This window comes from Bombina bombina, chromosome 2 (genome assembly GCF_027579735.1).
Source record: "Bombina bombina isolate aBomBom1 chromosome 2, aBomBom1.pri, whole genome shotgun sequence".
NCBI lineage: Eukaryota > Metazoa > Chordata > Amphibia > Anura > Bombinatoridae > Bombina > Bombina bombina.
The window spans coordinates 852,314,127-852,340,323 of NC_069500.1; the positions used below are offsets into that span (position 1 = coordinate 852,314,127).

Genomic DNA, 26,197 nt, shown 5'->3' on the forward strand with positions numbered 1-26,197 from the left:
TCAAAAGGGTACATATAAAGACAAAAGCTTTGGGTAAGTTGACATTAAAACACCATCATAAAGATATATATTTTTTTTAGTGATCACAAATACATTTGAAATTAAAATTGCACAATCAAGAAAGATCAGACTAGTGTAAAAACGAGTGAAAAAAATATTTTTTCCAGATTAACAGCCAACAATCTACTTAAAGGGACACTGAACCCACCCCTTTTCTCCCGCGATACAGATAGAGCACGCAACTCCAAGCAACCTTCCAACTGACCCCCACTATCAAATTGTCTTCATTCTCTTTGCATCTCCACTTGAAATGCAAAGAATGCAAGCCCAGATGCCGGCCCACTCCCGGTGAAAAAACCGGGCCGCCCCCGCCGACCGGTGGACAAATTTACCCACCAACAAAAAGTGCTTTCCATGGTTCTGTACTAAAAAATAGCCTAGATGCCTTCCTCTTCAAACAAAGAAAGCAAGAGAACGAAGAAAAAGTGATAACAGGTGTAAACCAGAAAATTGCCCAAAATTGCATGCGCCATCTGAACCACGATTTTGGGTTCAGTGTCCCTTTAACATTTTACCAGAATATTCAACATGACATTTTTGTACAGCTAAAGACTTTAAAATGTAACTTTAAACATTCATGTAAAATGTTGCAAGTAGGAAAGTCAAGGTGAATGGGCAAAAGAAAGATTGGCAAAACTTCATAAAAAAGGCTTTATTTTATATATTTTCCCCTATTAAATCACACCAAGTACCAGCAGGTGTATTTTAGATAACCACTTTAAAATACCTATTGCAGAAAAAAAAAAAAAAAGTGTTTCTTGTATACATAACTATGAGCCACGATTATCCAAATAATACATATTTAGGCAGCTTTGAACTATAAAAAAAAAAAGTATTTCAGTACATGCCCATGAGAAATAATTGAAGAAAAAAATGTTAGTACTAACTAACTAACCTGAAAGCAAAGATGACTTGCTAATAACACTGCATAAAATAACCACATTTTCATGGCACTCCGAGATTAATCTGTAACATTTAAGACGTTTTATGAGCCACGTCAGTGCATAAAAGTCTATATAGTTCAATGGGGGCAAAAGAACTTAAAACATCTGAAAGACTCATAAAAAAAATATATCGAACTCTAAAAATATGATTTACTTTTAAGTGTATGTAATTGTCATAGCTGGCAGAGTACAGGGACATTTTGTATTGGTCCTCATCACCAAGTTCTTGTTACAGGTGTGATTTTGCCTGACAGTTTAGAAATAGGCATAACATCTGCTACGTTTCAACATGTTCTTAAATTTTACACAGCTCAGGTTTTGCTGGTTATTAGTCAACTGTCTCTACCTACCTATGCCATTTTTAACATAAAATAGTCCTTTTATCTTATGTTTCGAGGAGCATGGATTTATCTTAATGTGAAAAAGTACAATGCAGGTCCTATTCCGCTTCACTTACCATATGACAAGTAACTGGATTCCAGGATCGGGTATGAAGATGAATACAGCACTTATAAATCAAAAGGTACAAAAAAAAAAGTGCATACCATTAAAAAAAAATGTTTTGCATCAGATTATTAATTTTTCATGAAAATGTAGTTGGCAGGTGATGTTTAGCTGAACAGAGAAAAGCCTAAAGACGGGATAAAATAAACTTTAATGAGATTCTCCATTTACTGATGATGCCTCTCCTCTTGGAGATGAAGACCTGGATATGCCCCTCTCCGTGTTTTCAGAACCAGAACCACTTTGACTATGATCCACAGACGTAGCACTGGATGTAGGAGGGGACTTTGTTTTTTCCTTAAAGTCTGTAATAATGACCGTCAGATCTCCCACAGTGACTTCCAAATGCTGTGCACTACTTCTATCCACATATTTCAAACGTGGCCTGGTTTTCTTATGACTGTTCTTTTTGATAGTAGTTTCCTTTTCACTCTTCTCCTTTTCTACTTTGTCTTTTTTTTCTTTCTTTGACTGCATGGGAGGCACAAACTGCGGAGTTACCTGCTGTGCAACCAATTGAGAAACAGGTCGAGGTTTCCGGGTAGAGGTTCCCTTGCGCACATCACACATCAAGCACTTGAAGGCCTCAGCGCTGTTCCTGAAGGTACATACACTGCAGTCCCAATAACCATCGTCTGATGAAGGTTTTGACAATGTGACATTTTAGAAAAACGGTCAACCACCATAAGGATAACGGTATTGCCATTGGAAACAGGGAGCTCAACAATGAAGTCCATGGAAAGATGTGTCCAAGGACGGTCACCATTAGCAATAGGTTGAAGAAGACCCACAGGAAGACGTCGAGGAGTCTTATTCTGTGCACAAACTGAGCAGGAGGCAAGATACGCAGCAACATCAGAACGAAGACCTGGCTATCAGAATTTTTGAGTGATAGACCAAATCATTTGGTTCTTGCCTGGGTGACCTGCGGCTTTAGGATAGTGGTATAGTGTGCAAAAGTTTAGTTCGAGAATTCTCAGGCACAAAACACTTACCACTAGGTTTCTCAGGAGGTGCATTGGTTTGTGCAGCCAGAATCTCCTCCCCCAAGAGAGAAGTCAAATTAGTACGTATGGAAGCCAAAATATGGTCAGGAGGTATAACAGGAGTAGGTACAGACACCTCCTTGGACAGAGGTAAAAATTGTTCAGAGATGGCATCAGCCCTAACATTCTTACTACCAGGCAGGTAGGAGACCACATAATTAAACCAAGACAAAAATAGCGCCCATCTGGCCTGTCGGGGCGACAAACGTTTTGCTTCAGATAGATAAATTAAATTCTTGTGGTCAGTAAGAATGAGCACTGGCATGCTAGTACCCTCGAGAAGATGCCTCCATTCCTTGAGTGCCAAAATTATGGCCAGTAATTCCCTGTTGCCAATTTCATAATTGCACTCCGCTGGAGACAATTTCTTAGAGAAGAAACCACACGGATGCAAGGAACCGTCAGGCGTAGGATGTTGAGACAAGAGGGCACCTACTCCAGTCTCAGACGCATCGACCTCAAGAACGAAAGGCAGGACAGGGTTAGGATGAGCCAGAACTGGAGCGGCAGCAAAGGCAGTCTTAAGACTATCAAAGGCCTTAATGGCAGTAGGTGACCAATGGAGTGGATCATTCTCTTTACAAGTCATGTCTGTGATAGGTTTGACCAAGGAAGAAAAGTTTTTAATAAACTTTCTATAGTAATTGGCGAACCCCAAAAAACATTGAATAGACCGAAGACCAACTGGGCGAGGCCACTGCAGAACTGCAGATAACTTTCCAGGATCCATGGAGAACACTGCAACTGAGATAACATAGCCTAGGAAGGTTACTTGAGTCTGATGGAACTCACATTTCTCGAATTTACAAAACAGGCCGTTCTCACGTAGTCTCTGAAGAACCCATGTAACATCAGAACGATGAGCCTCAAGTGTGGGTGAGTGTATGAGGATGTCATCTAAGTACACCACAACACGCTGTTGCAACATATCTCGTAGCACATCATTAATAAATTCCTGAAAAACAGCAGGAGCATTACATAGACCAAAGGGCATTACAAGATACTCATAATGCCCACTCCTGGTGTTAAATGCTGTTTTCCATTTGTGGCCCTCCTTAATCCTAACGAGATTGTACGCTCCTCTCAAATCAATTTTAGTAAAGACCGTAGCTCCCTTGAGGCCGTCAAAGAGTTCCGTAATGAGCGGAATAGGGTAAGCATTCTTAATGGTAATACGATTAAGACCCCTATAATCGATGCATGGTCTTAACTCGCCACCCTTTTTCTTCACAAAGAAGAAACCAGCCCCTGTAGGAGAGCAGGATTTGCGGATGATCCCCCACGACAGAGCATCGGCAACATACTCCTCCATAGCACTATTTTCTGCAACAGACAGAGGGTACACCCGGCCCCGAGGAGGAATGGCTCCGGGTTGCAGGTCTATGACATAATCTTAAAACCAGTGAGGAAGCAACGTACCGGCACGCACCTTGTCAAAAATGTCTAGTAACTCTCGATACTCCTCTAGCAATTGAGATACAGAAGAAGTGCACAAGACTTTAACTGGTTTCCGAAGACAAGTGGAAATACATTGCGGGGACCACGACAAAATTTCGGACCTGCGCCAGTCGAGACTGGGATTGTGCTTTTGGAGCCAGGGATAACCCAGAACAACCGGAAAATGTGGAGAGTTTATCACCTGGAACTGGAGGCTTTCAAAATGGAGAGCCCCAACAGCCATGGATAACGGAGCAGTTTCATGAGTAACGAGTGCGGGCTGAAGGGGCCTGCCATCAATGGCTTCAATAGCAAGCAGAACAGATCGAGTCAAAACAGGAATGGAGTGCTTTGATACAAAAGCACTGTCAATGAAATAGCCCACAGCACTGTAGTCAACAAGAGCCTGAGTGACTATGGAGTCCACCCAGGAAAGGACAACCGTGACCAAAGGTTTCTCCTTAAGTGGTTCCGGGGACAAGGATAAACCACCCAAGGTCTGCCCCCGACAGGACCTTAGGTGTGAGCGTTTCCCAGCTGTGTAGGACAAGACTTCAAAAGGTGGCCCTGTAACCCACAATAGAGGCAGAGCCCCTCCCTCCTCCTAAAGGCCCTCTCTGCCGCGGAGAGACACGTGAATCACAACTGCATCGGCTCAGCAGTACCTGGTGACTCGGGACCAGGAGGCATGGGAGGAGAGGGAGGCATGGGTGGGAACGAACACATAGGAGACAATGGAACAGGAGGCTTCCACAAGCGCTCCTTGAAAGAGGGCCTCTCTCTGAGTCTGATGTCAATTAGGATCAAAAAAGACACCAATGCCTCGAGATCCTCTGGTAAATCTCTGGCAGCAACTTCGTCTTTAATCGCATCAGAGAGCCCATGAAAGAAGGCGGCAAAAAGGGCTTCATTGTTCCAACCTACCTCTGTGGCAAGCGTACGGAACTCAATAGCATACTGAGCAACAGATCTTGTACCTTGCTGAATGGACATGAGTCGTTTAGCAGCAGAGGAGGAGCGAGCCAGAACATCAAATACCCTTCGAAAGGAGGCCACAAATTCAGGGTAATTTGAAATCACAGGTTTATTAGTCTCCCACAAGGGATTAGCCCAGGCAAGAGCTGTGTCAGAGAGTAACGAGATGAGAAATCCCACCTTAGCTCTGTCAGAGGGCAACGCCTGAGGTAACATCTCAAAGTAAATGCCCATCTTGTTCAAAAACCCTCTGCACTGAATAGGATCACCTCCATATCGCTGAGGTAGAGGTTCAGAACCGGACATGCTCCTGGTAGGACTAGGTGCAGCAGCGGAAACAGGAGCAGCCATAACTTACGGGACACTTTGGTCCAAATGTGCAGTGTGAGTCAGCAGGGTTTGCAGGGCTAGTGCAAATTGATCCAAGCGGTGATCCTTTACATCCATCCTGGAAATGATGGCAGGTAAAAGTGGATAATTAGCACCATCAGGATTCATGGCCTTTGCGTAATGTCAGGGTGCCAGGAATCAGACTGAGACGAGAAGTGCAAAAATAATCACATGTTTATTAATAGCAAAAAAATAATAAAAAGTCCACAAGTCAAATAACAGGCCAGGAGTCAAAACCAGAGCTCGTAGTCAGACGAGCCGAGTCAGGAGCCAAAGCGAATAGTCAGATGAGCCGGAATCAGGAACAAGGAAAACAGCAGAGTCAGGAACAAGCCAGGGATCAGGAACCAGGAAGGACGTCAGGCAGCCAGGTAATACACAGGAACTCTCACAAACAGGTCTGAGACAACGCAAAGGCAAAGCATACTGAACAGAGGCCCTTTAAATAATAAGTGATGACATCACAATTCTGAGACTGCATCCTGTCGCACATGGATGATGCACACCAGTCTGGCCATAACAGGAAGTGCAGGAAATGAGCATCATCCCCCACAATGCACCATAGTCAGGAAGAGAGGTGAGTAAAATGGCTGCCAGCAGCACATGGCAAACAAAACAGGGAAAAACCCTGACAGAGAGAGAGCAAAAGAGAAGGGGAGAGATATAATAAAAGAGATGAGGGAGAGAGAGAGAGCAAAAGAGAGGGGGAAAGAGGGAGAGAGCAAAAGAGAGGGAGGAGAGGGAGCAAAATAGAGGGGGTGAGAGAGAGCAAAAGAGAGGGGGGATAGAGAGAGCAAAAGAAGGGGAAAGAGAGAGAGAGAGAAAAAAGAGGGGGGGGAGAGAGAGAGCAAAGAGAGGGGGGGGGAGAGAGTGAGCAAAAGAGAGAGGGGTGTGAGAGCAAAAGAGAAGGGGTGAGAGAGAGCAATAGAATGGGAGAGAGAGAGCAAAGGAGAGGGGAAGAGAGAGAGATAGCAAAAGAAAGGGTGAGAGAGAGAGATAAAAAGAGGGGAGAGAGAGCAAAAGAGAGGGGGAGAGAGAGAAAGCAAAAGAGAGAGGTAGAGAGAGCAAAGGAGTGGGTAAAGAGAGATAGAGAAAAAAAGAGGGGAGAGAGCAAAAAAGAGGGGGGAGAGAGAGAGAGTGTGAAAGAGAGGGAGGGGAGAGAGAGAGAGCAAAAGAGAGGGAAGAGAGAGAGAACAAAAGAGAGGGGGGGAGAGAGCAAAAGAGAGAGGGGTGAGAGAGCAAAAGAGAGGGGGTGAGAGAGCAAAAGAGAGGGGGGAGAGAGAGCAAAAGAGAGGGGGTGAGAGAGAGCAAAAGAGAGGGGTAGAGAGAAAGCAAAAGAGAGGGGGAAAGAGAGAGAGAGAAAAAAAGAGGCGAGAGAGAGAACAAAAAAGATGGGGAGAGAGAGCAAAAGGGATAGAGAGAGCAAAAGAGAGAGAAGAGAGAGAGAGCAAAAGAGAGGTGGGAGAGAGAGAGCAAAAGAGAGGAGGGGGAGAGAGAGAGCAAAAGAGAGGGGGGGAGAGAGAGCAAAAGAGAGGGAGGAGAGAGAGCAAAAGAGAGGGAGGAGAGAGGGCAAAAGAAAGGTAAGAGAGCGCAAAAGAAAGGGAAGAGAGAGAACAAAAGAGAGGAGGGAGAGAGAGAGCAAAAGAAAGAGGGATGAGAGCACAAAAGAGAGGGGATGAGAGAGCAAAAGAGAGGGGGGGAGAGAGAGCAAAAGAGAGGGAGAGAGAGAGAAAAAGAGGGGGGAAAGATAGAGATAGAAAAAAAGAGGGGAGAGAGCAAAAGTGATGAGAGAGCAAAAGAGAGGGAGGAGAGAGAGAGCAAAAGAGAGGTAGGAGAGAGAGAGCAAAAGAGAGGGGGGGAGAGAGAGAGAGCAAAAGAAGGGGGAGAGAAAGAGAGCAAAAGAGAGGGGGAAAGTTTGTTCTGTCACCATATATGTAGGAAATGTATAGATTCTTAAACCTCTAGGATTCTAAGGTTTTATGTGTAGGGTCTCCAGCTTTGGAACACATCTGAGATTGCCATATCTCGAGTCTTGCATGAAACAGTTCATTGAGGGATAGTCTGGATTGGCCCAAATCAGACATTCCCCTAAGGAAAAAAGGTATTAAAGATTCCATGCTTGTGTTTTGTATTTGGGACAACTATATATACACATCGTCCAATTAGGTCTTAGTTCACAGTAAATCCCTTGAAAACGGAAACTGAGTGGAGAAAGAAAAAAAACAGGGGAAAAAATAGGGATTGAACAAATCCAAAATTTGAAGAAAGATCCTGACAAACCACTCTAGGTACCTTTGGACTGGGATTGTTTCGCTAATGTGCCATAGCTTTGTCTCCCAAAATAACCGCTAGATTTGGAGTTTTGTCGGTAACGACCCGAAAAACTAACGCCGGCTTTTTTCTGGCCGCACCATAAAAATAACTCTGGTATTGAGAGTCCACATAAAGGCTGCGTTAGGCTCCAAAAAAAGGAGCGTAGAGCATTTTTAACGCAGCTTCAACTCTCAATACCAGAGTTGCTTACGGACGCGGCCAGCCTCAAAAACGTGCTCGTGCACGATTCCCCCATAGGAAACAATGGGGCTGTTTGAGCTGAAAAAAAACCTAACACCTGCAAAAAAGCCGCGTTCAGCTCTTAACGCAGCCCCATTGTTTGCTATGGGGAAACACTTCCTACGTCTGCACCTAACACTCTAACATGTACCCCAAGTCTAAACACCCCTAACCTTACACTTATTAACCCCTAATCTGCCGCCCCCGCTATCGCTGACACCTGCATTTTATTTTTAACCCCTAATCTGCCGATCCGTAAACCGCCGCTACTTACATTATCCCTATGTACCCCTAATCTGCTGCCCCTAACACCGCCGACCCCTATATTATATTTATTAACCCCTAATCTGCCCCCCACAACGTCGCAGCCAGCTACCTACAATAATTAACCCCTAATCTGCCGACCGCAAAGCGCCGCCTCCTACGTTATCCTTATGTACCCCTAATCTGCTGCCCCTAACACCGCCGACCCCTGTATTATATTTATTAACCCCTAATCTGCCCCCCACAACGTCGCCTCCACCTGCCTACACTTATTAACCCCTAATCTGCCGACCGGAGCTCACCGCTATGCTAATAAATGTATTAACCCCTAAAGCTAAGTCTAACCCTAACACTAACACCCCCCTAAGTTAAATATAATTTACATCTAACGAAATTAATTAACTCTTATTAAATAAATTATTCCTATTTAAAGATAAATACTTACCTGTAAAATAAATCCTAATATAGCTACAATATAAATTATAATTATATTATAGCTATTTTAGGATTAATATTTATTTTACAGGTAACTTTGTATTTATTTTAACCAGGTACAATAGCTATTAAATAGTTAAGAACTATTTAATAGCTAAAATAGTTAAAATAATTACAAAATTACCTGTAAAATAAATACTAACCTAAGTTACAATTAAACCTAACACTACACTATCAATAAATTTATTAAATAAACTACCTACAATTACCTACAATTAACCTAACACTACACTATCAATAAATTAATTAAATACAATTCCTACAAATAAATACAATTAAATAAACTAGCTAAAGTACAAAAAATAAAAAAGAACTAAGTTACAAAAAATAAAAAAATATTTACAAACATAAGAAAAATATTACAACAATTTTAAACTAATTACACCTACTCTAAGCCCCCTAATAAAACAACAAAGCCCCCCAAAATAAAAAATGCCCTACCCTATTCTAAATTACTAAAGTTAAAAGCTCTTTTACCTTACCAGCCCTGAACAGGGCCCTTTGCGGGGCATGCCCCAAGAAGTTCAGCTCTTTTGCCTGTAAAAAAAAACATACAATACCCCCCCCCAACATTACAACCCACCACCCACATACCCCTAATCTAACCCAAACCCCCCTTAAATAAACCTAACACTAAGCCCCTGAAGATGTTCCTATCTTGTCTTCACCTCACCGGGTATCACCGATCGGTCCTGGCTCCGATATCTTCATCCAACCCAAGCGGGGGCTAGACATCCACTGAAGAAGTCCAGAAGAGGGTCCAAAGTCTTTATCCTATCCGGGAAGAAGAGGCGATCCGGACCGGCAACCATCTTGATCCAAGCGGCATCTTCTATCTTCATCCGATGACGACCGGCTCCATCCTGAAGACCTCCACCGCGGACCCATCTTCTTCCGGCGACGTCCAACTGAAGAATGACGGTTCCTTTAAGGGACGTCATCCAAGATGGCATCCCACAATATTCCGATTGGCTGATAGGATTCTATCAGCCAATCGGAATTAAGGTAGGAATATTCTGATTGGCTGATGGAATCAGCCAATCAGAATCAAGTTCAATCCGATTGGCTGATCCAATCAGCCAATCAGATTGAGCTCGCATTCTATTGGCTGTTCCGATCAGCCAATAGAATGCGAGCTCAATCTGATTGGCTGATTGGACCGCGGTGGAGGTCTTCAGGATGGAGCCGGTCGTCATCGGATGAAGATAGAAGATGCCGCTTGGATCAAGATGGTTGCCGGTCCGGATCGCCTCTTCTTCCCGGATAGGATGAAGACTTTGGACCCTCTTCTGGACTTCTTCAGTGGATGTCTAGCCCCCGCTTGGGTTGGATGAAGATATCGGAGCCAGGACCGATCGGTGATACCCGGTGAGGTGAAGACAAGGTAGGAACATCTTCAGGGGCTTAGTGTTAGGTTTATTTAAGGGGGGTTTGGGTTAGATTAGGGGTATGTGGGTGGTGGGTTGTAATGTTGGGGGGGGGGTATTGTATGGGTTTTTTTTACAGGCAAAAGAGCTGAAGTTCTTGGGGCATGCCCCGCAAAGGGCCCTGTTCAGAGCTGGTAAGGTAAAAGAGCTTTTAACTTTAGTAATTTAGAATAGGGTAGGGCATTTTTTATTTTGGGGGGCTTTGTTGTTTTATTAGGGGGCTTAGAGTAGGTGTAATTAGTTTAAAATTGTTGTAATATTTTTCTTATGTTTGTAAATATTTTTTTATTTTTTGTAACTTAGTTCTTTTTTATTTTTTGTACTTTAGCTAGTTTATTTAATTGTATTTATTTGTAGGAATTGTATTTAATTAATTCATTGATAGTGTAGTGTTAGGTTAATTGTAGGTAATTGTAGGTAGTTTATTTAATTAATAATTTATTGATAGTGTAGTGTTAGGTTTAATTGTAACTTAGGTTAGTATTTATTTTACAGGTAATTTTGTAATTATTTTAACTATTTTAGCTATTAAATAGTTCTTAACTATTTAATAGCTATTGTACCTGGTTAAAATAAATACAAAGTTACCTGTAAAATAAATATTAATCCTAAAATAGCTATAATATAATTATAATTTATATTGTAGCTATATTAGGATTTATTTTACAGGTAAGTATTTATCTTTAAATAGGAATAATTTATTTAATAAGAGTTAATTAATTTCGTTAGATGTAAATTATATTTAACTTAGGGGGGTGTTAGGGTTAGACTTAGCTTTAGGGGTTAATACATTTATTAGAGTAGCGGTGAGCTCCAGTCGGCAGATTAGGGGTTAATAATTGAAGTTAAGTGTCGGCGATGTTAGGGAGGGCAGATTAGGGGTTAATACTATTTATTATAGGGTTAGTGATGCGGATTAGGGGTTAATAACTTTATTATAGTAGCGCTCAGGTCCGCTCGGCAGATTAGGGGTTAATAAGTGTAGGCAGGTGGAGGTGACGTTGTGGGGGGCAGATTAGGGGTTAATAAATATAATATAGGGGTCGGCGGTGTTAGGGGCAGCAGATTAGGGGTACATAAGGATAACGTAGGTGGCGGCGCTTTGCGGTCGGCAGATTAGGGGTTAATAAGTGTAGGCAGATGGAGGCGACGTTGAGGGGGGCAGATTAGGGGGTAATAAATATAATACAGGGGTCGGCGGTGTTAGGGGGAGCAGATTAGGGGTACATAAGGATAACGTAGGTGGCGGTCGGCAGATTAGGGGTTAAAAAAATTATTCGAGTGTCGGCGATGTGGGGGGACCTCGGTTTAGGGGTACATAGGTAGTTTATGGGTGTTAGTGTACTTTAGAGTACAGTAGTTAAGAGCTTTATGAACCGGCGTTAGCCCAGAAAGCTCTTAACTACTGACCTTTTTCCTGCGGCTGGAGTTTTGTCGTTAGATGTCTAACGCTCACTTCAGAAACGACTCTAAATACCGGAGTTATAAAAATCCCATTGAAAAGATAGGATACGCAATTGACGTAAGGGGATCTGTGGTATGGAAAAGTCGCGGCTGAAAAGTGAGCGTTAGACCCTATTTTGAGTGACTCCAAATACCGGCGGTAGCCTAAAACCAGCGTTAGGAGCCTCTAACGCTGGTTTTCACGGCTAACGCCAAACTCCAAATCTAGGTCTAAGCGTCTAGGCACTACAAGTTTATAGTGCTATCGCAGAACAGCAAAAGGAGGAAAAAATTCTTCAGACTCTTAAAAGTTTGCTAATCTTGGTAATCACAAACCCATCCACAATACAAAGTCATTATCAGACTCAGAGAAATGCGGTCCACAAAATCAAGGTAATATGTCCAATTTAAAGAAAAGCGGTCTTACCCTGTATGTTGCGCTCTATGAAGAATCTGGTTTGTGCGGCTCACCTAGGCTCCTGTCACTGCGGTGATTCAATGTGTGCTGAACCTCGTCGATTCAGGATCAGAGCGTGTCCGCCCTTGTATCCGGGTTGCATCGTACGCTGTGTCTGCACTTTTTTAATGGGATTAATTTAAGCTCATCTGGAACTTTGCATATTAAGATTTGCATAGGTTAAACTCAATGGACTTCTGTCTTTTTTTTAATCTCATCTACTATGTTACTATGGCCTAGATTTATAGTTGGGCGGTAGCCATGAAAACCAGCGTTAGAGGCTCCTAACGCTGATTTTTAACGCCCTCTGGTATTTGGAGTCAGTCAGGAAAGGGTCTAACGCTCACTTTCCAGCCGCGACTTTTCCATACCGCAGATCCCCTTACGTCATTTGCGTATCCTATCTTTTCAATGGGATCTTTCTAACGCCGGTATTTAGAGTCGTGGCTGGAGTGAGATTTAGAACTCTAACGACAAAACTCCAGCCGCAGAAAAAAGTCAGTAGTTAAGAGCTTTTTGGGCTAACGCCGGTTCATAAAACTCTTAACTACTGAGCTCTACAGTACACTAACACCTATAAACTACCTATGTACCCCTAAACCGAGGTCCCCCCACATCGCCACCACTCGATTACATCTTTTTAACCCCTAATCTGCCGACCGCCACCTACGTTATACTTATGTACCCCTAATCTGCTGCCCCTAACACCGCCGACCCCTATATTATATTTATTAAACTCTAATCTGCCCCCCACAACGTCGCCGCCAGCTACCTACAATAATTAACCCCTAATCTGCCGACCGCAAAGCGCCGGCACCTACGTTATCCTTATGTACCCCTAATCTGCTGCCCCTAACACCGCCGACCCCTATATTATATTTATTAACCCCTAATCTGCCCCCCACAACGTCGCCGCCACCTACCTACACTTATTAACCCCTAATCTGCCGAGCGGACCGCACCCCTACTATAATAAAGTTATTAACCCCTAATCTGCCTCACTCCCACCTCAATAACCCTATAAGAAATAGTATTAACCCCTAATCTGCCCTCCCTAACATCGCTGACACCTAACTTCAAACATTAACCCCTAATCTGCCGACCGGAGCTCACCGCTATTCTAATAAATTTTTTAACCCCTAAAGCTAAGTCTAAGCCTAACACTAACACCACCCTAAGTTAAATATAATTTAAATCTAACAAAATAAATTAACTCTTATTACATAAATTATTCCTATTTAAAGCTAAATACTTACATGTAAAACAAACCCTAATATAGCTACAATATAAATAATAATTATATTGTAGCTATTTTAGGATTTATATTTATTTTACAGGTAACTTTGTATTTATTTTAACCAGGTACAATAGCTATTAAATAGTTAAGAACTATTTAATAGCTAAAATAGTTAAAATAATTACAAAATCACCTGTAAAATAAATCCTAACCTAAGTTACAATTAAACCTAACACTACACTATCAATAAATTAATTAAATAAAATACCTACAATTATCTACAATTAAACCTTACACTACACTATCAATAAATTAATTAAATACAATATCTACAAATAAATACAATGAAATAAACTAACTAAAGTACAAAAAATAAAAAAGAACTAAGTTACAAAAAAATAGAAAAATATTTTCAATCATTAGAAAAATATTACAACAATTTTAAACTAATTACACCTACTCTAAGCCCCCTAATAAAATAACAAAGCCCCCCAAAATAAAAAAATGCCCTACCCTATTCTAAATTAAAAAAGTTCAAAGCTCTTTTACCTTACCAGCCCTGAACAGGGCCCTTTGTGGGGCATGCCCCAAAGAATTCAGCTCTTTTGCCTGTAAAAAAAAACATACAATACCCCCCCCCAACATTACAACCCACCACCCACATACCCCTAATCTAACCCAAACCCCCCTTAAATAAACCTAACACTAAGCCCCTGAAGATCTTCCTACCTTGTCTTCACCATGCCAGGTTCACCGATTGGTCCAGAGTCTTGATCCAAGCCCAAGCGGGGGGCTGAAGAGTGACGTCCATCCTCGGGCTGAAGTCTGGATCCAAGCGGCGGCTGAAGAAATCCATCATCGGGCTGAAGTCGGAAGTCCATCATCGGGATGAAGTCTTCTATCAAGCCACATCTTCAATCTTCTTTCTTCTGGAGCGGAGCGGAGCGGAGCCATCTTCTTTCCAACCGACGCGGATCCAACCTCTTCAACCGACGCCTACTCGCCGAATGAAGGTTCCTTTAAGGGTTCTATCTTAATTCCGATTGGCTGATAGAATCCTATCAGCCAATCGGAATTCGAGGGACGCCATCTTGGATGACGTCCCTTAAAGGAACCTTCATTCGGCGAGTAGGTGTTGGTTGAAGAGGTTGGATCCACGTCGGTTGGAAAGAAGATGGCTCCGCTCCAGAAGAAAGAAGATTGAAGATGCGGCTTGATAGAAGACTTCATCCCGATGATGGACTTCCGACTTCAGCCCGATGATGGATTTCTTCAGCCGCCGCTTGGATCCAGACTTCAGCCCGAGGATGGACGTCACTCTTCAGCCCCCCGCTTGGGCTTGGATCAAGACTCTGGACCAATCGGTGAACCTGGCATGGTGAAGACAAGGTAGGAAGATCTTCAGGAGCTTAGTGTTAGGTTTATTTAAGGGGGGTTTGGGTTAGATTAGGGGTATGTGGGTGGTGGGTTGTAATGTTGGGGGGGTATTGTATGTTTTTTTTTTACAGGCAAAAGAGCTGAATTCTTTGGGGCATGCCCCGCAAAGGGCCCTGTTCAGGGCTGGTAAGGTAAAAGAGCTTTGAATTTTTTTAATTTAGAATAGGGTAGGGCATTTTTTTATTTTGGGGGGCTTTGTTATTTTATTAGGGGGCTTAGAGAAGGTGTAATTAGTTTAATATTGTTGTAATATTTTTCTAATGTTTGTAAATATTTTTTTATTTTTTGTAACTTAGTTCTTTTTTATTTTTTGTACTTTAGTTTATTGATAGTGTAGTGTTAGGTTTAATTGTAGATAATTGTAGGTATTTTATTTAATTAATTTATTGATAGTGTAGTGTTAGGTTTAATTGTAACTTAGGTTAGGATTTATTTTACAGGTGATTTTGTAATTATTTTAACTATTTTAGCTATTAAATAGTTCTTAACTATTTAATAGCTATTGTACCTGGTTAAAATAAATACAAAGTTACCTGTAAAATAAATATTAATCCTAAAATAGCAACAATATAATTATTATTTATATTGTAGCTATATTAGGGTTTATTTTACAGGTAAGTATTTAGCTTTAAATAGGAATAATTTATATAATAAGAGTTAATTTATTTAGTTAGATTTAAATTATATTTAATTTAGGGGGGCAGATTAGGGGTTAATACTATTTCTTATAGGGTTATTGAGGCGGGAGTGAGGCGGATTAGGGGTTAATAACTTTATTATAGTAGCGCTCAGGTCCGGTCGGCAGATTAGGGGTTAATAAGTGTAGTTAGGTGGAGGCGACGTTGGGAGCGGCAGATTAGGGGTTAATAAATATAATATAGGGGTCGGCGGTGTTAGGGGCAGCAGATTAGGGGTACATAGGGATAATGTAAGTGGCGGCGGTGTACAGAGCGGCAGATTAGGGGTTAAAAATAATATTCAGGGGTCAGCGATAGCGGGGGCAGCAGATTAGGGGTTAATAAGTGTAAGGCTAGGGGTGTTTAGACTCGGGGTACATGTTAGAGTGTTAGGTGCAGACGTAGGAAGTGTTTCCCCATAGGAAACAATGGGGCTGCGTTAGGAGCTGAACGCGGCTTTTTTGCAGGTGTTAGGTTTTTTTTCAGCTCAAACAGCCCCATTGTTTCCTATGGGGGAATCGTGCACGAGCACGTTTTTTAGGCTGGCCGCGTCCGTAAGCACCGCTGGTATCTAGAGTTGCAGTGGCGTTAAATTATGCTCTACGCTCCCTTTTTGGAGCCTAACGCACTGAAAACCCAGCCCTTCTGTGAACTCTAAATACCAGCGGTATTTAAAAGGTGCGGGGGAAAAAAAGCACGCGTAGCTAACGCACCCCTTTGGCCGCAAAACTCTAAATCTAGGCGTATGTAAACCCACATTTTTTCTTTTATTATGCAGATAGATAATTCATTTTATGTCTATTATTAAATTTGCTTTATTCTCATGTTATTCTTTGTTTAAGAGATACCTAGGTAGGTAGTGTGCACATGCCTGAAGCACTACATGACAGGAAATAGTGCTGCCATCTAGTGCTCTTGCTAATGTATAAGATTGTTGCAAAACTGCTGCCATATAGTGCTGCAAACACGTGCACACTCCTAAGATTATATCCCTGCTTTTTAACAAAGGGTAACTTGAAAATATGATAATAGAAGTAAATTAGAAAATGGTATGCTCTGTCTAAATCATGAAAGAAAAATGTTTGGGTTCTATGTCCCTTTAAGCTGTCAATCAGGAGGCATGCCTCAGGACTTGCAATGCAGTGTGTATCTGGCTTGTGTAGCACAGTTACTTTACTGTAGTTCCTTCGTCAGTTTAAAGGGAAATTAAACACTATTGTTTTATTTCATGATTCAGGTAGAGAATACAATTTTAACCAACTTTCCATTTTACTTCTATTATTAAATTTGCTTTGTTCTATTGCATCCTTTGTTGAAAACTATACCTAGGTAGACTCAGGAGCTGAGAGCTTGATGCTGATTGGGTCTGCAAATATTTGCCTCTTGTATTGGCTTACCAATGTGTTCAGCTAGCTCCCAGTAGTGCATTGCTGCTCATTCAATAAATAACACCAAAAGAATGAAGCTAAATTTAAAATAGTTAATTGGAAAGTTATTTAAAAATGTATGTTCTCTCTGAATCATACAAGAAAACTTTTACATTTCATATCCCTTGATAATGTGTTAAAAAAAGAAGGATCCTACTGAGCATGGTCACCAATTGCACTGGACTGTGGCAAAACAAGAGCTAATTTGTATCAAATAACTTAAAAAAATAAAGTTATATTCTTGAAACTACTAAAGGGCAATGTTGATCTTTGGCCTGTTACCCAACTATCCTTTTGGCTTTTGTAAAGGGAAATGAAACCCAAACATTTTCTTTCATGATTCAAATAGAGCATACCATTTTAAACAACTTTCAAATATACTTCAACTATCTCATTTTCTTTGTTTTCTTGGAAACCTTTGTTGAAAAGGATACCTAGGTAATCTCTGGAGCTGGGAGCTAGCTGCTGATTGCTGGCTGCACAAATATGCCTCTTGTCATTGGTTTACTGTTCAATTAGATTTAAGTAATGCATTGCTGCATCCTTCTTTAAAATGTTAGGTTTCATGTGCCTTTAAGTCTGCCTGGTTTTGCTCCTGTCTACTAGAAGCTGTATCAAGTTAAAGGGACAGTCTAGGCCAAAATAAACTTTCATGATTCAGATAGAGCATGTAATTTTAAACAATTTTCCAATTTACTTTTATCACCAATTTTGCTTTGTTCTCTTGGTATTCTTAGTTGAAAGATTAACCTAGGAGGTTCATATGCTAATTTCATAGACCTTGAAGGCTACCTATTTTCAGAATGCATTTTAACAGTTTTTCACCACTAGAGGGTGTTAGTTCATGTGTTTCATATAAATAACAATGTGCTCGTGCACGTGAAGTTATCTGGGAGCAAGCACTGATTGGCTAAACTGCAAGTCTGTCAAAAGAACTGAAATAAAGGGGCAGTTTGCAGAGGCTTAGATACAAGATAATCACAGAGGTTAAAAGTATATTAATATAACTGTGTTGGTTATGCAAAACTGGGGAATGGGTAATAAAGGGATTATCTATCTTTTAAAACAATAAAAATTCTGGTGTAGACTGTCCCTTTAAGACCTGCTCAGAACTTCTCCTGCAAAAGTTGTTTCAGTCTTCAAACCAGGTAATTTCTGTATTAATTTATACAAATACACATACATATATACATACACACACACATGCAAACACACATAAAAACATACCTTTGAGCCCTTTCCAATCCAACACCATGTTATATTCCATATCCATTTTAACCCTTTATTTGCATTTATTATTGTATATAAAAGAGCACTGTGAGCTATCCTTAGCACAGGGTTGGAATATGGATAGCACACCTATTGACTACATTCTACTCGTTATCTAGGCTTTAATGGCCTGTTCAAGATGATCACAATCCAGTTTCTCAATATTTTTCAACAAATATTTAGGACAACTATTTACTATTTGAGCTTGAGAGCTAAAGAGACTTGACAAAAAGGCTTTTTTGACTTATTAGCAAGTTTAAGACATTTTAGACTGGAATAGTAGTTTAATACATGGGCAAAACACACTAAATATAACTGATAATGACATACTGAAATATCTTATGAAACAATGGCCTAAATGAATTGGTTGCTACTGTAATTTACTATTCTAATTGCATTTATTGGCCCAATATATATGTCGTAACTGCTGAAAATGTGAAAAAACATGATTAAAAAAACAGTTTGGCAATCACATTCTTAAAACGCACGTTTAAAATTAAAACTTACCTGTCAAATTAAAAAAACTAATTTTAAACTAACAATTAAACTAATATAACTATTAAACTAAAATTAAACTACCAATTAAATAAAACTACAATACACATTTAAAAAATCCTAACGCTACTTTAAAAATTACAAACTATCTAATTACAAAAAATAAAAAAGACTAAATTTAAAAAAATAGCAAACAATAAATTACAAAAAATAACAAACGAAATTATAAAAAAGAATTACACCTAATTTAACTGCCCTATAAAAATAATAAAGCCCCCCCCCCCCCAAATAAAAAAACCCTAGCCTACAATAAACAACCAATAGCCCTTAAAAGGGCCTTTTGTAGGGCATTGCCCTAAGTTAAACAGCTCTTTTACCTGTAAAAAAAATACAAAGACCCCCCAACAGTAAAAACCACCACTCAACCAACCCTCCAAAATAAAAATCCCAACTCTAAAAAAAAACTAAGCTACCCATTGCCCTGAAAAGGGCATTTGTATGGGCATTGCCTTAAAAGGGCATTTAGCTCTTTTGCATTGCCCTGAAAAGGGCATTAAGCTCTTTTAAGAAAAGCCTAAACCCTAAACTAAAAAAAAAAAACACCCAAAAACCCTTAAATAATCTAACACTAACCCCCGAAGATCCACTTACAGTTGCTGAAGTCCTGTTTGAAGGATCTTCATCCCGGCGGCTCCATCTTAATCCAAGTGGCTCCATCTTCATATAGGCGGCATCTTCTATTTTCATCCCGGCGGCGTCTTCTATCTTCATCCCGGCGACGCAGAGCAGGTCCATCCTGAAGACATCCGGCATGGAGCATCCTCTTCATACGGTCGCCAGTGTATACTGAATCTTCAATGCAAGGTACGCGATTCAAAATGGCGTTCCTTGAATTCCTATTGGCTGATTTGATTTTGGAAACTCAAATCAGCCAATAGGATGAGAGCTACTGAAATTCTATTGGTTGATTTGAATAGGCGATAGAATTTCAGTAGCTCTCATCTTTTTTTTTTCGTTTGTTATTTTTTATTTTTTTATTTCGTTTGTTATTTTTTGTAATGGTAGTTTTTTTATTTTTTGTAATTTTAGTGTTTTTTATTTTTTGTAATGTTAGGTTTTAGTGTAAGGCAGCTTAGGTTTTATTTCACAGGTAAGTTTGTATTTATTTTAACTAGGTAGTTAGTAAATAGGTAATAACTATTTACTAACTAGTCTACCTACTGTAGTTAATATAAATACAAACTTACCTGTGAAATAAAAATAAAACCTAAGCTAGATAGAATATAACTATTAGTTATATTGTAGCTAGCTTAGGTTTTATTTCACAGGTAAGTATGTATTTAATTTTAAATAGGTATTATTTAGTTAATAATTATAACTTTAATTTAGCTCTATTTTGATTATGTTAAAGTTAGGGTTACGTTAGGGTTAGGTTTAGGGGTTAATAGTTTAATTTAGATTGTTGCGATGGGGGCTGGCAGGGGTTAATAGGTTTATTTAGTGGAAGTGATGTGGGAGGCCAGAGGTTTAGGGGTTAATAACTTTATTTAGTGAAAGTATAGTGGCGGCGATATCGGGAGCGGCAGATTAGGGGTTAATAGCTTTATTTAGGTGGTGGTAATATCAGGAATGGCAGATTAGGGGTTAATAACATTAAGTAGGTTTCGGCTATCAATGGGGCTGTGTTACGGAGCTTTTCATTCCACAATCGCAGGTGACACTCTCTCCCCATTGATGTCTATGGGGAAAGCGCGCACGAGCATGTCAAAACAGCGCTTGTATTTTGTGCGCATGGAGCTCAATGCAACCATATCGTACGCACAAGCTGGCTGTTTCAAAACTTGCAATGGCTGCACTATAGGGGGTTAAATAACGCAACTATTGTTGCGTTCATTAAATTCCCTAAAGCGCGTATAACTTGTAATCTACCTGAATATCTTAAAAAAAAAAAATGCCTGGTTAAATCATTAAAGATGATTACATTGAAAATGTAATTTATTGTATACAATCAGACCACCATGATATGTAACAGAAATAATTAGGGCCCAATGATCTCTGGGATGGCGAGGTACTTTAAAAATGCTCGCCAGCACTTCCCTGGTGGAATTGTTTAAAGCTTTTTACCCTGAAAACAAGGTGTCTCTCAAACGGACATATACTGCATTTTTGTATGGCAAGGAGATGCATACATTACAGTAGTGTACAATGAAAATTATAGCATTTTTGTATGTATGTATTATTATTATTATTATTATTATTATTATTATTATGCGTTATTTATAGAGTGCCAACAGATTCCGCAGCGCTATAAACAAAGGCAGAGTACACAGAGGCGTAACTAGAATCCACAGGGCCCAGGTGCAAGAATCTAAGAAGGGCCCCCCCCCCACCAAAAAAAATTGTGAATTTGACACATATTTTTTTAAAATTATTATTATTTTCGACATTTAACAGTAAAAAAAAAAGTGTAAATCATTTCAACTTACCGTTATCATCAACAGTGGTACTTTCCAGATCAGACATGGCCATACAGCAGGTCACACCAAATATCTGGCACCAAATATCTCAGACAATAAGCGCTGTGATATTACTGTGACACTGGCACCAATTATCTCAGACAATAAGCACTGTGATATTACTGTGACACTGGCACCAATTATCTCAGACAATAAGCACTGTGATATTACTGGGACACTGGCACCAATTAGCTCAGACAATAAGCACTGTGATATTACTGGGACTCACAGTAATATCACATTGCTTATTGTCTGAGATATTTGGTGCCAGTGTCCCAGTAATATCACAGTGCTTATTGTCTGAGATAATTAGTGCCAGCCCAGTGTCACCGGATATATTGCTTTAAATCACAAAAATGTATTGTGCTATCATCTATGATATAACACTTACAGAATGCCAAAACACCATGATTACATTTATCTCAAATCAAATTACACGTTTATTTACAAAACTATACAATAAACAAACAGTTGTTTGAAACTTTGATCATTGCAGTTACTGACCAATGGTACAGCACTGTACACACAACACAGTTATTACGTACTGATTATTGAATTTAGTACTGCACAGTGACCACATGCTGACCATTGGCTGCAGCACTTTACACACAGGGTACTGAGCACTTGCTGCAACACTATACTGTACAGTGGTCACAAGCTGACCATTGCATACCTTTACAGTGACCACATACTGACCATTTCATCATTATACACAGTGACCACATACTGACCACTGCATCACTATATACAGTGGGGACATGAAGGCCACTGCAGCATTAAACAGTGACCACAGATTGACCAATTCATCACTATACACAGCGGCCACATGTCCCCCATTGGCTGACCACTGCAACACTATAACCCAGTGACCACATTCTGACAACTAAATGCAAAACTGCATTTAGCTTTCATCGTGTACCATACAACACTAGCTGTCACCATGCACATTCACTGAATGCCATTGCCCTGTGTGCCATGATGCTACAACCAGTGATCTGCAGGTATGCCCCTGTATGTCATGCTGCAACTGCAATAGTCACTGTGCTATAACCAATGCTCTCCATATGTACAGTCTGTGTGTCCCCTTTACCATCCTGTCCCTACCAATGTTACAACCAATGGTCTCTATGAGGCAATTGTGTACCCTTTGTGCCATGCTGCAACCTGTGGTCACCACCATGTGGTCACTGTGTACATACCCAGTGGTGTTACTGGTAGCTACTACTTACCAGTGGTAGCTACCAGTAACACCACTGGGTATGTACACAGTGGTAGCTACCAGTAACACCACTGGGTATGTACACGGTGACCACATGGTGGTGACCACAGGTTGCAGCATGGCACAAAGGGTACACAATTACCTCATAGAGACCATTGGTTGTAACATTGGTAGGGACAGGATGGTAAAGGGGACACACAGACTGTGATGGGCACTGGTTGTAGTATATCACACAGGGTACATATGGAGAGCATTGGTTATAGCACAGACAGACAGTGACTATTGTAGTTGCAGCATGACATACAGGGGCATACCTGCAGATCACTGGTTGTAGCATCATGGCACACAGGGCAATGGCATTCAGTGAATGTGCATGGTGACAGCTAGTGTTGTATGGTACACGATGAAAGCTAGATGGGACAAACCACAAACTAACAGCTTCCTGATGCATTTGAATGAATAACATTACAATATTATATTATTATATATTATTCTCTTTATTTGTAGCACAGTAGCAGCCAAGCCAACTAGCCAAGTAATTAATACAGCTTTTGTATATTAGGCGTAGCCTAGGCGCTAAGCACCGTCCATGGCCAGGCCCCCCCCCCTAAATCTGACTGACTCTGCTCACTCTGCTCACTGTGACCTGACCGCAGTGACCGGCGTGCCCCAGGCAGTACGAGCTCCCCTCCCCCCCCTCCCGCGCGCTAAGTACCGTCCGTGGCCGGGCCCCCCTAAATCTGACTGAGACTCACTACTCTGCTCACTGACCTGACCGTGCCCCAGGCAGCCCAAGCCCCCCTGTAATGTTAAAGATACTATGTTGTAGTATGAAAAATATATAAATGAATCACAACTGCTGAGTTAATAGGATTTGTAGCAAGGTTTAAACTAGATAATAACATGGATTACTAAAAGAAGTAATGTCAGAATCCGAGTGTAAACTTTGCAATTTTGTTATATGGATAAATAGCATTAGATATTTCTATAGCTGTATCGAGTAAATGATTACTGGAGGAACAACAGAAAAACCATGACTATAACCAAAGGAAAAATGAAACAGTGTTAACACAAAAAATAGCTACTATGAAAATATAAAGCTTTACCACAATATATCAGGAATTATGGGCAAGTATGCGTAGCAGTTATTGCAAAAAAGATAATAGCATGAAAAATAAGTAAGAGGTTACAGACTGTACCTTGAGGGTAAACAAAGTATTTAGAAAGTTTAAGGAAAAATCTCACAGCTTGAATTGGGGAAGCGGTTGCAGCGCTGATGCCGAAGATGTTGGCGTGTGACGTCACAGCTCCACGATGCAGGGCGGAGGATTAGGCTGAATGAAGTAAGCTGACAGCAACGGCTTGGGAAAAAATGTCAATCCGGTAACAAAAGATGTAGGCTGGTTTCAGCAAGAAAAGTTTGGTGAATCCGAAAAGATATAATTTAGGATGAAATCCAAAGAGGTAAATTAGTGCTCAGTTTGAATCACACTATGGTTAGTGGAAAACAATAACAAGCAAAGTGGAGAGGGGGGAGGAGGCTTAAATAGCATAGCAGGTAAATTGATCAGAGAATTAAAGGGATATTCTCAGTACAAGTAACTGGTTGTTATTAAACAATATGTAAACGTGACAGGATGCTCCCCTAAATGATCCACTCCGTGGATCAGGGATGAGGGCGATCCGGATTCTGTTGATGGAATTGCGAGATGAGTCTGGGGGCAGATATATTAACAGCTGGCTCGCAAGAGTCATGTTCCGAAGTGTAGCCTTTCCATCTTATCAGATACTGTAAGTTACCCCTATACATTCTAGAGTCAAGTATGGATTTAACCTCATATTCAATGTTGGGATCAATGGAGATAGGAGGAATACTTTGGCGTGAAGTGGCATCACGTACAGAACGGTAGGGTTTTAGTAGGGAAACATGGAAGGTAGGGTGTATTTTCAGAGTGCTAGGTAATTGTAACCGAACTGCATTCTCATTTATGATTTTGATTATCTGAAAAGGTCCAATGAATAAAGGTGAAAGTTTCTTGCTAGGAGTATTAAGATGTAAGTTTTTGGTTGACAGCCAAACTAAATCTCCAAGGGAGTACCGTGGTGGAGCCATCCTTCTTAAGTCGTAATAAAGTTTCTGTTTGGTTTTAGCTTGTTCAATAGCGTTCCTGACTTTTGCAAAATTAGAAGTGATGGAATTTGTTAAATCAGAGATATATGGTAGTGAACTGATTTGGGGTAGTAGTTGAAATGTTGGATGGAATCCATAGTTAATGAAGAATGGAGTCTGGTTGGTTGTGGAATGTACTGTGTTGTTGAAGGTAAATTCAGCATAGGGCAGATGTTGAGACCAAGAGTGTTGGTCGAAATGACAATAAGACCTTAGGAATTGTTCAATGCTTTGGTTAGACCTTTCAGTCTGACCATTAGTCTGAGGATGATAAGAGGTTGAAAGTCTTTTGTCAATATTGAAAATCTTGCAAAATTCAGTCCAGAGAGAACTAGTAAACTGGGAGCCACGGTCTGTTAAAATGCGTCGAGGGAGACCGTGAAGTCTGAAGACGTGTAGTAAGAGCAATTGTATAGTTTCGGCAGCGGTAGGTAGCTTGTGGTACGGTATAAGATGTATCATCTTACTGAATAAGTCCACCACGACAAGGATAGTAGTATTATTGGAGGATCTGGGGAGATCAACGACATAATCCAAGGCTATGTCGGCCCAAGGTCGTGATGGAGTAGGTAAAGGCATGAGTAACCCATAGGGCCTATGTTTTGATCTTTTAGTGGTAGCACAAACTGAACAGGTGTTAATGTACTTCATTATGTCGGTATTCATATCAGGCCACCAGTAACTCCTTTTAATAAGCTCTTGTGTCTTGTGGATTCCGGTATGTCCCGCAAATAAGGATTCATGAGCTGAATGTAATATCAAATCTCTGATAGAAGGGGGTACATATAACTTCTCATCAAAATAATAAAGGGAATCCTGTTTCATTTGTAACTGTTGAAGAGGCTTAGTTTGATCTTTATGTTGTTCTTCTCTTAGGAATGGAATAGAATCAATGAGAAACAACAGGTATTTATTCTCTGGGATTACAGATTCTTTTGGAAGACAGAGATCGGAGGGAGTAGGCAGTCGTGAGAGAGCGTCTGCCTTCTTGTTCTTACTAGCCGGTCTGTAAGTGATAAGGAAATCAAATCTGGAGAAATACAGATTCCAACGAACATGTCGTGCAGTGAGGGTTTTCGTACTTTTGAGGTACTGTAAATTCCTATGATCAGTATACACTATGGTTGGGTATGTCACACCTTCAAGGAGATGACGCCACTGTTCAAAAGCAACCTTGATAGCCAGTAACTCTTTGTCACCCACGGGGTAATGCAACTCAGGAGCCGTCAAACATCTTGAATAAAAAGCTACGGGATGTAGAGGTTTCTTTAGGTGTTCTCTTTGTGAAAGAACGGCTCCAATAGCATAATCGGAGGCATCGACCTCTAATACATATTGGAGTTGGTTGTTAGGGTAACGTAATATAGGTGCAGAGGTAAATTTTTGTTTTAGGAGATCAAAAGCCTTTTGGGATTCAGCAGTCCAGATGAACTTAGCATTTGATTTTGTGAGGTTGGTAAGTGGTTTGGCAATTGCTGCAAAATTATTTATAAATTTTCGGTAAAAATTTGCAAAGCCAAGGAAGCTTTGTACCTGTTTCTTATTACTTGGCTCTGGCCACTGTCTTATGGTGGTGATTTTTGAGTCATCCATCTGTATGCCAAATTCCGAAATCTGATAACCAAGAAAGGTGATCTGGTTTGTATGAAATATACATTTCTCGGCTTTAGCATATAAAGAATGTGAGCGTAAGCGTGATAATACCTGTCTGACGTGTTTTATGTGATCTTCTAATGTTTTTGAATAGATCAAAAT

General features: G+C 40.5%; 1 protein-coding gene across 1 annotated transcript in view; it reads right to left on the reverse strand.

Moving 5' to 3' along the window:
* Window positions 1-1,132: 1,132 nt before the first annotated feature.
* LOC128647336 (YY1-associated factor 2-like) overlaps window positions 1,133-26,197 on the reverse strand; it is a 117,261-nt gene continuing 92,196 nt past the window's right edge. Inside the window, exons 2-3 of the mRNA XM_053700121.1 lie at window positions 21,024-21,087; window positions 1,133-2,161 (exon numbers count right to left, since the gene is read on the reverse strand). Coding sequence (XP_053556096.1) covers window positions 1,659-2,161; window positions 21,024-21,087 — 567 coding nt within the window. The 3' untranslated portion in view covers window positions 1,133-1,658. The remainder of the gene's footprint in view (window positions 2,162-21,023; window positions 21,088-26,197) is intronic.